General features: G+C 41.7%; 1 protein-coding gene across 3 annotated transcripts in view; it reads right to left on the bottom strand.

The window, feature by feature from the left end:
• The window catches only part of LOC135557418 (granule associated Rac and RHOG effector protein 1-like), a 46,080-nt gene that overhangs the window by 20,447 nt on the left and 12,572 nt on the right, over window positions 1-13,061 (bottom strand). For 2 of the 3 annotated variants that reach the window (XM_064990671.1, XM_064990679.1), the window contains exon 2: window positions 576-1,941. The exons of the other annotated variant lie outside the window; for it this stretch is intronic. In XM_064990671.1, coding sequence (XP_064846743.1) covers window positions 576-1,064 — 489 coding nt within the window. In that variant the 5' untranslated portion in view covers window positions 1,065-1,941. The remainder of the gene's footprint in view (window positions 1-575; window positions 1,942-13,061) is intronic. 3 annotated transcript variants of the gene reach the window in all.

Here is a 13,061-nt window from a genome sequence, read left to right as displayed (position 1 = left end):
CCTAGCACCCGCTTAACATTGGGCGCCAGGGCCTAATTTCAGCCAAGACATTTTGAATCAAGGGGCCATACATTCTGAGAGACTTCAGCTGGGCATCTTAGAAGCAGCCTTGACCTTAGAAAAATGGAACATAAGAAACCAAGCAAAAAGTGCAAAAAAAATAAAATAAAAAAATTATAGCAAAAATTCTAGTCAAGACCCTCATAACAAATTATTATTATTTTTTTTTTAAGTTCCCTTTTGGCAAAACATGCTCTATTGACAGCAGGTGGGAGGAGCTATAGGATGACAGGCTCATTGTAATGGCATAAATGGAACTGTATCAAACATATGGAAACCATGTTTGACGTTCCATATATTCCAATTCCAGCCAATACAATGAACCTTTCCTCCTATAGCTCCTCCTACCAGCCCCCACTGAGTGACAGGGAAATGGATAGTCGAGGAATGAAAAAAACTCAACATGTTATTTTACAGGTAGGCCTAATTGTCAGGATAATGTAATAACTTTACTTTGACAGGTGTTCAGTGTGTGTCCAGGTCGGTAACTGTAAACCTGGCAACCCGTTAGTTACCTCTACATCCTGCAGGCTGAAGTCGTTCTGGTCTTTGAAGTTGGCAGCCCCAGCGCTCAGCTCCATCAGCATCTTGGCGATCTCTGGCTTTATTGCTGCAGTCAGCCGGCTGGCCGCCTCCATGACATGTTCCTGCACGTCCTTAAGTTGCATAGCTGCTTTCGAGTAGTGGGAGTTCCTGAACACGCTGCTGAACAGGTCAGTGAGAAAGGCGCTGGCCCTGCAGAACACATTCAGTGCATCCAGGTACTTGGAGATACCCTGCTGGATGTCGGCGACCGCAGTGGTGTTGGGGGGAGGTGGTTGGCAGCTGCCGGGCATGCCCATCCCGGGGGAGCCAACCATGGGGGAGCAGATGGAGCCCAGGGGGGCGCTGAGGGTCCGGCTCAGCTCAGGCATCTGGTATTGCTGGACTTTCTGCTTGGACCCGCCGAGCAAAAAGCGCCGCTTGTAGTCCATTTTACTTTCCTGCGCACTACAACAATACATAAGTGTCAGGCTGACTCTGGAAGCTCCGGATTACAGCCAACCAGAAGCTCTCTTATAGAATACAACAAACCAATAGACCTGGAATTTATGTAAAAAGACAACTTAAGGGCTCCATCTGCCAGAAGCTCATCTCAAAATGCTTTGTAACTAACAGAGTGATGCAGAGAGCAGGGTAAAGACTTGCTAACTGAGGGTGATGTTTATGTGCAGCCCTGCTGCAGCTCACAGTAGACAGTCCCAGCAAAAATAACAGGCAGAAATGCACCTTTCCAAATCTGTATTTTCTGCCTCAAAGGGAGTCAATGGTTTATGAGAGCACAGATCAAAAAACTGAAAACACTCCACGATTCTCTCATTCCAAGACAAGATTCATGTGCATAACAAGTCCTTCAAAGAAGCAGAAAATGCCTTTGTATAACATGTATATAGTTTGTATATTTAGATGTTTTTACTAATAAATCTTTAAAAGCTGTAAGCAAAAAACAAAAGCCAAGAATCTGAAAAGAAATGTGGCACTGGTCAACAGCAAGGACTCTGACAAAAAGAGACTAAATCGGTTCTCCGGTAGGACAATAGCGCCTTGTCACTTCACTTCCTCTCTGCAATGGCAGCCTATTGGCTGTGTGTATGGAGCAGAGCGAGGGCAGACAACCAGTCCGTCAAAGATTCTCTTCACACTGTCTGTGGCGGTGAGCAGAAGCCAGCTGATAGGACTGCTGTTGGAAACTCCTCGCCGTTTCCTTCTGCTGGCTGAGGTAGTTATTAGTCACTGAGGAAACAAAATGTGCTCCCAGATCTTGCCGCTTCTCCTCCACAAAACGCAGTTTAGAAGAGCAACAAAATCACAAATGTATCTGTAAGGCCTCTATGTCATTTCCTAAGGGAGGAAAAGGGAGAAACAAAAGAAAGTTAATGATTTCAGAGGAAGGATGAGCTGTTTCAAAGTGCTGTTTTTTTCCAATAAAACTTGGCATTTGAGGCATATCTTGGGAAGATAAATTGTGAATGCTTAGAAACTGAAGTAAGCATTTAGACTAAGGAATTACACTAGGTTGTGACAATATTGTGCAACTACGGACAGTAGCCCAACGCAACAATAAAATCAAAACATGAGATAAGAATATTGATGGTTTAGCATAATCTGGTGTTAATTCTTGCTTCCATTAGACTAATTTCATATTAACCTTCATAAATAAAATGGAGCATATCTGAAGAATTAACCCCTCTACAAAAAGGAAATACAGCCACAGACAAATGTCTGCAAGCGGTCAATGTTGGAAAACAGTGAAAATCTGTCTTAACGGAACACATACAGTGGGAGTTAACAATATCCCCTTTCAAAATCTAAGCAGCAAATGTCATAGAAACCCGTTTCTCCCCTTGGTAGTTTGTCATTATGCAAATAAGCATAATCCTATTTGCATATTTAGGAGAAACAAATGCCAGCATGTATCATTACCTAGCTTGAGAACAATGGTGATAATGTCACAGTAGTGGAGAGATGTCCATGTCAATACTCAGAGATGTACCCATTTTCTTTCTGGACGTAGGCCCTCGCTAGCATAAGGCTAGGAAATTCAGACCCACACAAGCAATTTGGCAATCAATACTAAAACATTTGCAATTGGTATCTGGGATGTTGCTGTACTGGTGGTTGATATTAGAATCCCCTGATGAGATCACACCTTAAAATGGCAAAATCAAAGTAAATCATACTGGATAAGCAAGTCCCACTGTGTAGCCCTATCTTTTATTAATTCTGTTGTGGAACGCTCCGAGTTAAGCATGGGGCTGAGTGTTACAGCTACAATGTTTGGGATGAGGGAGCAACTTGTGGAAAGAAAACAAGCCACATATTTTCCTCAGGATAACACAAAGACATCCGTCATTGCGTGCTGCTCAGACAGCCTGTGCATTGTACATGGCCTTTATCAACCACAAACATTCCACCACTATTTGTATCTACAATGTTCCACTGATCTTCAAACGTCTCTGTCTTTCATAAACAGAGGGGTGCGTAGACAGAGTTTGACAGCCTACACCAACAGAACAGACCCTGCCTTGGAGACAGAGGGGACCGGACATGGTAGGTCCATGGGCTTCCCTGCATGTCATTGGAGGCAGCAGCGGAGAGACAGACATCAAATGTACTTATAAAGCCCTTTTTACATTAGCAGATGTAAATACAGAAACCCAGCATAAAACCCCAAACAGCAAGCAATGCAGATGTAGAAGCACAGCACAGGGAAAAACTAGAAAGGCAGGAACCAGACTGAGGGGTGGCCAGTCCTCTTCTGGCTGTGCCGGGTGGAGATTATATGAGTATATGGCCATTAAGGCCAGATTATTCTTCAAGCTGTTCAAACTAGAGGTCAACACCGATACCGATTATTGGAGGACCATAAAAGCCAATACCGATTTAAAAATCGGCCGATTTTTAAAATTGTAATAATGACAATTACAACAATACTGAATGAACACTTATTTTAAGTTAATATGATACATCAATAAATCAATTTAGCCTCAAGTAAATTATGAAACATGTTCAATTTGGTTTAAATAATGCAAAAACAAAGTGTTGGAGAAGTAAAAGTGCAATATGTTCCATGTATAATATTTGCCATGTAAGAAAGCTAACGTTTCAGTTCCTTGCTCAGAACATGAGAACATATGAAAGCTGGTGGTTCCTTTTAACATGAGTCTTCAATATTCCCAGGTAAGAAGTTTTAGGTTGTAGTTATTATAGTCATATAATTCCTATTTCCCTCTATACCATTTGTATTTCATTAATCTTTTACTATTGGATGTTCTTATAGGCACTTTAGTATTGCCAGTGTATTAGTATAGCTTCCATCCCTCTCTTCGCTCGAATCAGCAACACAACGACAATTAGCGCGCGCTAACTACTAGCCATTTCACTTCGGTTACACAAGCCTCATCTCGGGAGTTGATAGGCTTGAAGTCATAAACAGCGCAATGCTTGACGCACAATGAAGAGCTGCTGGCAAAACGCACAAAAGTGCTGTTTGAATGAATGTTTACGCACCTGCTTCTGCCTACCACCGCTCAGTCAGATTATATGCACTGCTGGACACGCTAGATAATATCTAGTAATATCGTCAACCATGTGTAGTTAACTAGTGATTATGGATTGATTGTTTTTTATAAGATAAGTTTAATGCTAGCTAGCAACTTACCTTGGTTTACTGCATTCGCGTAACTCCTTGTGGAGTGCAACGAGAGAGAGGCAGGTCGTTATTGCGTTGACTAGTTAAGGTTGCAAGATTGGATCCCCCAAGTTGACAAGGTGAAAATCTGTTGTTCTGCCCCTGAACAAGGCAGTTAACCCACCGTTCCTAGGCAGTCATTGAAAATAAGAATGTGTTCTTAACTGACTTGCCTAGTTAAATAAAAGGTGTAAAAATTAAATAATAAAAAAATTTAAATTAAAAAAAAAACGGTATAACGGCGCCCAAAAATACTGATTTCCGATTGTTATGAAAACTTGAAATCGGCCCTTCCGATTAATCCGTCGACCTCTAGTTCAAACGTTCATAGTTGACCAGCAGGGTCAAATAATAATCACAGCGGTTATAAAGGGTGTAACAAGTCAGTACCTCAATTTCCAAGTGAGCAAACTGGTTCCAAAAACCATTAAAGGCCATTACACCTAATGTCAAGTTTAACAGTTCTCTCTATAACCAAAGGTAAAATGTCACTTCTTTTTTTTTTTTCATAAAAAAAAAAATCATGAGCAGTCTACTTCAAACACGGTGCTTTGAGAGAGGTAGTCTAACTAGTGAAATGAGCAGACTCTCCTGTTGCTAAATCCCATGAATTACAGTGACTGTGGTAACTGCCAGACGCCCAACACTGCCTGCTGCTTAAAATAGGGATATTAAGGATACAGGAGTAAACAGGAAACAGGAGCTTGACTAGCCAGGTCCAGCCCAAGGGTCCTAAATCCTAGAAACTGCAGAAAAGGGAAGTTACGTCAGAGGTCTTTGAATCCAATAAGGAAACTGTTGTGAAATACAGTAGGACTCAGGTCATAACAAAGGAGGCAGAGCCAGCCAAGTATTGTGATGAATAAACAAAGCCAATATTGCCTCTGATATTCTCATTTTGACCCATCAAACCATGAAGTGTAGGCTGTCAGGTTTGTTGTTCTGACTCCAAAGTGAGTTGGTGGGTCTTGGTGTCCTGCTGACTGGATAAGACGCCCAGCCAGGCGTCGCACCATTAAAAACTGTTCAGTTTGTGTCCATGTGAAAACACTGCTGCCATGTCTGCCTAAGGCCTGGCTAAGATGAGCAGGCCAGGCACGGCACCAATATTGATGTGACCCGTCCCACTATCCTTTCTCTATTGGCAGCCAAGCTTCTTGTTCCAATGCGTAAAGTATTAGAGCTTACACCCAAACAAACATGTAATAGGAGGGTCCCCAGTCTATGCTGCTGGCTCAGCGCTCAGTTTAACATCCTTCCTTCGGCAGTGTGCACTCAGGGCTAATGTTAGCTCTGCCTCCACCATTCACTGTATCTCAGCTGCTGCTACTTGGACAAGGAGCTTAGGTTTCTGGGAGCAAGCTCTCCGTCGCCAGATACAAAATGAGCTCCGAAGTATGATTTACCTGTGCTATATCTTCGAGGAATTTGTCAGCACTGAAATGTAAAAGAATGACACAGGCAGCATATACCAAATGTGTATCCATGACTCTTTTCAAAAATCAACTACTAAATCTAGCCTCATGGTGGTGGACGGGACAGCGGTTCCTCAAGCTGACAGCTCCTTCTGCCACTGAGGCACCAGGCCACTGACAGCAGGGTACAACCACATGGCCACCATTAAACAACCCCTTAGTCTCCTCTCGTGAAGTTTATTTCAGCCTCCTCAGCCAAACAGCTTCCCTACACTAGACAGCACCGTACCACTTTTAGGACTCAAAGTTTCATCTCAAGAATGTCCTCTACATCTGTTGCCAATGAAGAAAAGGAATGCTTTGTGGATTCAAACAAGAACACTTCAAAAACAAGTAGAGACCATTTCAATCCCATCATACCCCTTTTATATAGTCTGTTCCCCATTTCATTGATAGATACTATAAATCTTTGTTGAAGTAGACTAAAGGTAATGGGTATTGCCCTAAATATGCTAACTAATACAACAAGGAAAACAGTTCTCAAAGAAGCAATAAGCACAAATTGCTTTTCAACAATTAGAATGAGCAGGAAAACAAATGAAAAAAATAAGATATTACTAGTATTTTGTAGTTAAACATTCTTACACAGTCACATTGTAGATGGATGGGATATGGGGTAGCCTAGCCCCAGACTCCGAGGCAGCAGACAGGCCAAGGGTCAAGCCAATTGCTGCAAGCAACTGTGTGACAGAAGCAGAGCCAGGCTCTGCCCGCCCAGAGAACACAAGGAGGGCATTGTGGCAAGCACCGGCCTCCTCCATACCACCACACAGAAAAAAAAAAAAACCACCCTCAGCCAGCTGCAGCAGGATTCTCATAGAGAAAGGGCATAATATGGTCTATAATTTGAATGTTTATCTTCAAAATATGTAGTATGCAGGAGAGTCTCATTCTGAAATTAGGTTGGCTAACTGGCTGTACACTAGTAGGCCAAGATATTATAACATGTGATATAAGAAGCTTATGTCCGTAAAAATAGGCTGGCTGCTGAAACAAAGGAGGGGATATGCTTGGAGACCAAAAAGGTCTGAGGCTCCTAACTATGTAAGCTTACATTCCGTCGCCAACAGTGCACTTGTTTATATAGCTCGAAGGACAAAATGTTGGCCCTGGTGTTCAATCGTTTCCTAGACAAGCCATAAGGAGATTCTCATTTTCAAATTGTTAACTAAAAAATGTCCTACTGTAACTTTCCTTATAGGTTTCACAATTTTGACAAAGTGGTATAGGTGTTGAGTAATTATTTGAAGGCAAAATGCAAACTTATATCGTACAAGCGGTAAGCGGCAACTTCAACCCAACAACCACTTACAGGATGTATGAAGAAACCGAAATGACTTTAAAAGGATTCCTACAGTTCACTACGACTGAATTATAAAAATAAACAAAAAAGATCAGATAATCTCTTCTCAATGGTAGTCATGAGTAAAGCACAAACTGTGTTGGACATATATAGAAGCACAACGCCCAGCCCTGCCCTGGAGACCACAGTGACCTGACTCGAGCAGCTTCCAATTCAAAGCCTTCCATCTACAGGTCCGTTTCAGCAACAGGCTAATAGCGAACGCGGCTCACATTTCACAGACCTCTCGAGGCACAGCATTGGAAGAGGGAGCGCTGCTGGCTAGCCTAACGGATGTAGTTTTAGAGTTTCTCTTCTACATAAGAAGCATGACATCTGTAAGCATCCTCGAAGGAAGCAATGTCATTCTTAAAAAAGGGGAATTGTGTGATATGTAGCTTCTTTTATCCCCATATGTAAAATGGGACACCTTGAAGGCTACAGAACAAAACTGGATGCCATATCTATTCAAGACATACCGCGGAAGACGGAAATGGCTCACTTAAAAAAAGAGTAAGGTCAAAGGTTTCATGATTTGCCAACCACCATTTTATTTTTAGCCAGGACAAAAGTAAGACTTTTCTATTCAACTCCAGGAGTGGACAGGATATGGGGTTCCTAACGAAACAGAGCCCATTTGGTGACTTTCACAACAGATTTCCCATTGAGCAAATCTGATATATCATTCCTCTCACTACACAAAATGAGAAACCTACTGCCCCTTGGTAAATAAACAGTACACTATGTAGCCAATACTACCCTTCTCACAACTGTTACCTCGCAGACTCAGTACCATGATTTACAGATGACAAACATCTACCATTTCATTTGTAGATGATGTGCATACTAACAATGAGTAACTTCATTGACAACACTTCCATTCACACTGGGGATGAAGCAAAAAAAATAAACGAACTTGAGTGAAACTGAAGTCGGTCTCAGATCGATTGTCGGGGACCAAGTTAACCTCCCCTTTCATCTAAACCTCCCGTATTGACCATCTTGCTTTTAGGGAAAGAGTAATTTTGTACGTGTATGAAACTGCGAGTTTGACTAACTAGTCTAATTGCTTAAGGTGTCCAGGGTCCTTCCCAGGATCATTTGTATGTAGAAGGAGGACTGATAAGCTCAGTTATTTTCCTTTTAAAAAGGAGTGAATGAAAATTTAAAAAAATGCCTACACCATCAAATTGACATTTCCACCTCCAGAAATGAGCCCAATAATATATTGGTTAAAAATAAATACATTAACATATTTGACCACGCATATCACCTGAAGGCCAACTGATGCAGCATAGTGGCTATAAATACATAGACATGGATAAGCCCCATGCGTCAGCCCATTTACCCCAATGCACACTTATTATTCATAATTAAATTATGATTAATTACTATTCCCTCCAATAGATTTTATTGGTTACTATTAAAGTATGTATGTAATTTAAGAGCGCTGTGCCAAACGAGCTCGATCACACCGACAGCGTCATTGCATTTTGGTACACGAGAAATGCATTAATTTCCAATGGAATGCTGCATTTGTTTTGCAGAGGCAGTGCGTTGTGTGGTGCACACGTTGGATTTATCAAAACATATGCGTCAAACTGTATGCATAGACTCCTTCGCAGAACTGGTAGCAGAAAGTAAATGTTGAACATTTGTTGCACACATATCCAGATGCTGCTACTGCATACTATCTTGCACAGTGACGCTAATCAGTGTGATTAAGGTATAAACCATGCTTAAAACTCCGGTTGTAACTGCATTTCTAAATTGATGCTGCAAGCAATTTTTAAAGAGTAAAGAAATAAACGCAGTAACATTTAGGGATGTGCCCCAAAATATATTTAATAAGTTCACCGTTTAAAAACATACACTGCCTTTGGATTAAGACCCTTCGACTTTTTCCACTAAGTTACAGCCTTATTCTAAAATTGATTAAACCGCCAATCTACACACAATATCCCATAATGACAAAGCAAAAATGTATTTAAAAAAATAAAAAATTGCTAATTTAAACTGAAAAGTACTTTGTTAAAGGCAGCAATTCCAGCCTCGAGTCTTCTCGGCTATGACGCAACAAGCTTTGCACACCTGTATTTGTAAAGTTTTTTCCATTTTCCTCCGCAGATCCTCTCAAGCTCTATTAGGTTGAATGTTTGATCGGGTTCAAGTCCAGGCTCTGGCTTGGCCACTCAAGGACTTGTCCTGAAGCCACTCCAGTGTTGTCTTGGCCGTGTGCTTATGGTCGTTGTCCTGTTGGAAGGGGAACTTACACCCCAGTCGGCGGTCCTGAGCGCTCTGGTTCACGTATTAATCAAGGATCTCTGCACTTTGTTTTTTTGTTTTATCTTTGCCTTGATCCTGACCAGTCGCCCAGCCACTGCCACTGAAAAACATCCCCACAACATGATGCTGCCACCACCATGCTTCACCAGAGAATCTTGTTTCTCTTGGTTGGAAAGTCCTTTAGGTGCCTCTAGGCAAACTCCAAGCGGGCTGTCATGTGCTTTTTACTGAGGAGTGGCTTCATCTGGCCACTCTACCACAAAGGCCTGATTGGTGGAGTGGTGGAGTGCTGCAGAGATGGTTGTCCTTCTGGAAGGGTTTTGGTACCCTTCCCCAGATCTGTGCCTCGACACAATTCTGTCTCGGAGCTCTTGACAATTCCTTCAACCGCATGGCTTGGTTTTTGCTCTGACATGTACGGTCAACTGTGGGACCTTATATACACACAGGTAGGTGTGCCTTTCCAAATCATGTCCAATCAATTGAATTTACCACAGGTGGACGCCAAGTTGTAGAAACATCAAGGATGATAAATGGAAACAGGACACACCTAAGCTCAATTTCAAGTCCCCTAGGAAAGGGTCTGAATACTCACAGTACGAGTCAAATTGACACACCTACTCATTCAAGGGTTTCTTTATTGTAGAATAGTAAAGACATCAAAACTATATAATAAACACATATGGAATCATGTAGTGACAAAAAAAATAAGTGAACAAATTGATCAAAATATATTTTATATTATTTGAGATTCTTCAAAGTAGCCACCCTTTGCCTTGATGACACCTTTGCACACTCTTGGCATTCTCTCAACCAGCTTATTGAGGTAGTCACCTGGTATGCATTTCCATTAACACGCATGCCTTGTTAAAAGTTAATTTGTGGAATTTCTTTCCTTCATAATGTGTTTGAGCCAATCAGTTATGTTGTAACAAGGTAGGGGTAGTATACAGAAGACAGCCCTATTTGGTAAAACACCAATTCCATATTATGGCAAGAACAGCTCAAATAAGCAAAGAGAAACAGTTCATCGTTACTTTAAGACATGAAGGTCAGTCAATTCTGAAAATGTCAATAACTTTGAATGTTTCTTCAAGTGCACTCGCAAAAACGATCAAGCGCTATGATGAAACTACCTCTCATGAGGACCGCCACAGGAAAGGAAAACCCAGAGTTCCCTCTGCTGCAGAGGATAAATTCATTCGAGTTACCAGCCTCAGAAATTGCAGCCCAAATAAAATGCTTCAGAGAGTTCAAGTAACAGACATCGACTGTTCAAAGGAGACTGCATGAAATCAGGCATTCGAGGTTGAATTGCTGCAAAGAAACCACTACTAAAGTACACCAATAAGAAGACTTGCTTGGGCCCCAAAAACAGAGCAATGAACATCAGACTGGTGGTAATCTGTCCCTTGGTCTGATGAGTCCAAATTTGAGATTTTTGGTTCTGACCGCCGTATCTTTGTGAGACGCAGAGTTGGTGAACAGATGATCTCTGCATGTGTGGTTCGCACTGAGAAACATGGTGGTGTGATAGTGTCACCAGCAAGGCACCGTCTGATTTATTTCGAATTCAAGGCACACTTAACCAGTATGGCTATCACAGCATTCTGCAGCGAAACGCCATCCCATCTGGTTTGCACTTACTGGGACTATCATTTGTTTTCCAACAGGACAATGATCCAACACACCTCCAGGCTGTGTAAGGGCTATTTGACCAAGGAGGAGAGTGTGATAGTGCTGCAATAGATGACCTGGCCAATTGAGATGGTTTGGAATGAGTTGGACCGCAGAGTGAAGGAAAAGCAGCCAACAAGTGCTCTGCATACAGTGGAGCAAAAAAGTATTTAGTCAGTCACCAATTGTGCAAGTTCTACCACTTAAAAAGATGAGAGGCCTGTAATTTTCATCATAGGTACACTTCAACTATGACAGACAAAATGAGGGGAAAAAAATAAAAAAAATCCAGAAAAATCACATTATAGGATTTTTTATGAATTGATTTGCAAATTATGGTGTAATACTTTTTTGCCCCACTGTATGTGGGAACTCCTTCAAGACTGTTGGAAAAGCATTCCAGGTGAAGCTGGTTGAGAGAATGCCAAGAGGGTGCAAAGCGGTCAGTGCAAAGGGTGGCTACTTTGAAGAATCTCAAATATATTTGAGAATATATTTTGATTTGTTTAACACTTTTTTGGTTACATGATTCCATGTGTTATTTAATAGTTTTGATGTCTTCACTATTATTCTACAATGTAGAAAATATTAAAAATAAAGTAAAACTCTGGAATGAGTAGGAGTACAAACTTGACTGGTATGTAAATAATGTATCTGTACTTTGTTTTGAATAAATTCGCAAAACATTTCTAAAAACCTGTTTTCACTGTCATTATGGGGTATTGTGTGTAGATTGCTGAGCAAATTGTTTTATTTAACCCATTTTTGAATAAGGCTGTAACGTAACAATGTGGAAACAGTGAAGGGGTGTGAATACTTTTGGAAGGCACTGTATATCCATTCATAAGACAGCTGCACTGCTGCCAACAGTTTGGGTCTAACAGTGCTTCCCTTTCAGATGGTTTAGCATTGCACCTGTACTACCATTACTGTGGCTCAATTCCACCTCCGCAAAGATTGCATTTCCCAATCAAAGTATAGCCATACAGGACTTCGCTGCTGTTGCTTGCTATTTTTCCCAACTGGTAACGACCACAAAAAAAAGTATTACGTTGGACTCCCGTTCTTGACTCCCATTTCTAAGTATCAAGAGTCACTTCCACTAGGAATTGACTCCGAAGACACTATTTTTGGAACGTAGGAGACTGATTAGTTGCCGTACCTTCGAGAACAAACACTCCCATCTGTCATAGTGAGCTTGCGAGGGACGGAGAGGGGCACAGTATAGGCAAGTCGGCCAACAGGCAGACATTCAGAACCGTGCACTAGGCCCATCTATAGGCAATCAAAGCTGTATCTCACAACGGAATGCTACATCTCGCAATTTCTTGGTTGCAATGTCCTGCAACTTCAGTAAAGCAGGGCCTATCAATGAATAGGCTAGGATATTCTACAAACAGACCAAAGACTGAACACACTTGAATCAACAGCAAAGAGATGGGGTGTAATCATTAGTCCAAACAGTTTGCAACTAAAATAAGTTTTAATTGGACAAGTCCAGGCAAGTCCCTTCCCATTTTGTTCCATTTGCTTCTATATAAGAAACATAATGAATGCGGGCACAGGCGAGCCAGCGCGAGGGAGAGAGGGGGCAGGCAGAAAATAGTGGTACACATACTTTGTCATGTACATAATGTAGATCCCTTCTCTCGTCAAACATCTCATTCCAAAATCATGGGCATTAATATGCAGTTGATCCCCCCTTTGCTGCAATAACAGCCTCCACTCTACGTAACATTTCCGCAGGGACTTGATTCCATTCAGCCACAAAAGCATTAGTGAGGTTGGGCACTGATGTTTGGCGATTAGGCCGGGCTCGCAGTGGATGTTCCAATTCCACCCAAATTTATTTCCATGGGAGTTGAGGTCAGGGCTCTGTGCAGGCCAGTAAAGTTCATCCACTCCGATCAACAAACCATTTCTGTATGGATCTCACTTTGTGCATTGTCATGATACAGAAAAAGGGCCTTCCCCAAACTGTTGCCAAAGT

This window comes from Oncorhynchus masou, chromosome 2 (assembly GCF_036934945.1).
Source record: "Oncorhynchus masou masou isolate Uvic2021 chromosome 2, UVic_Omas_1.1, whole genome shotgun sequence".
Lineage (NCBI taxonomy): Eukaryota > Metazoa > Chordata > Actinopteri > Salmoniformes > Salmonidae > Oncorhynchus > Oncorhynchus masou.
This window is presented reverse-complemented; position numbering and strand designations above follow the sequence as displayed.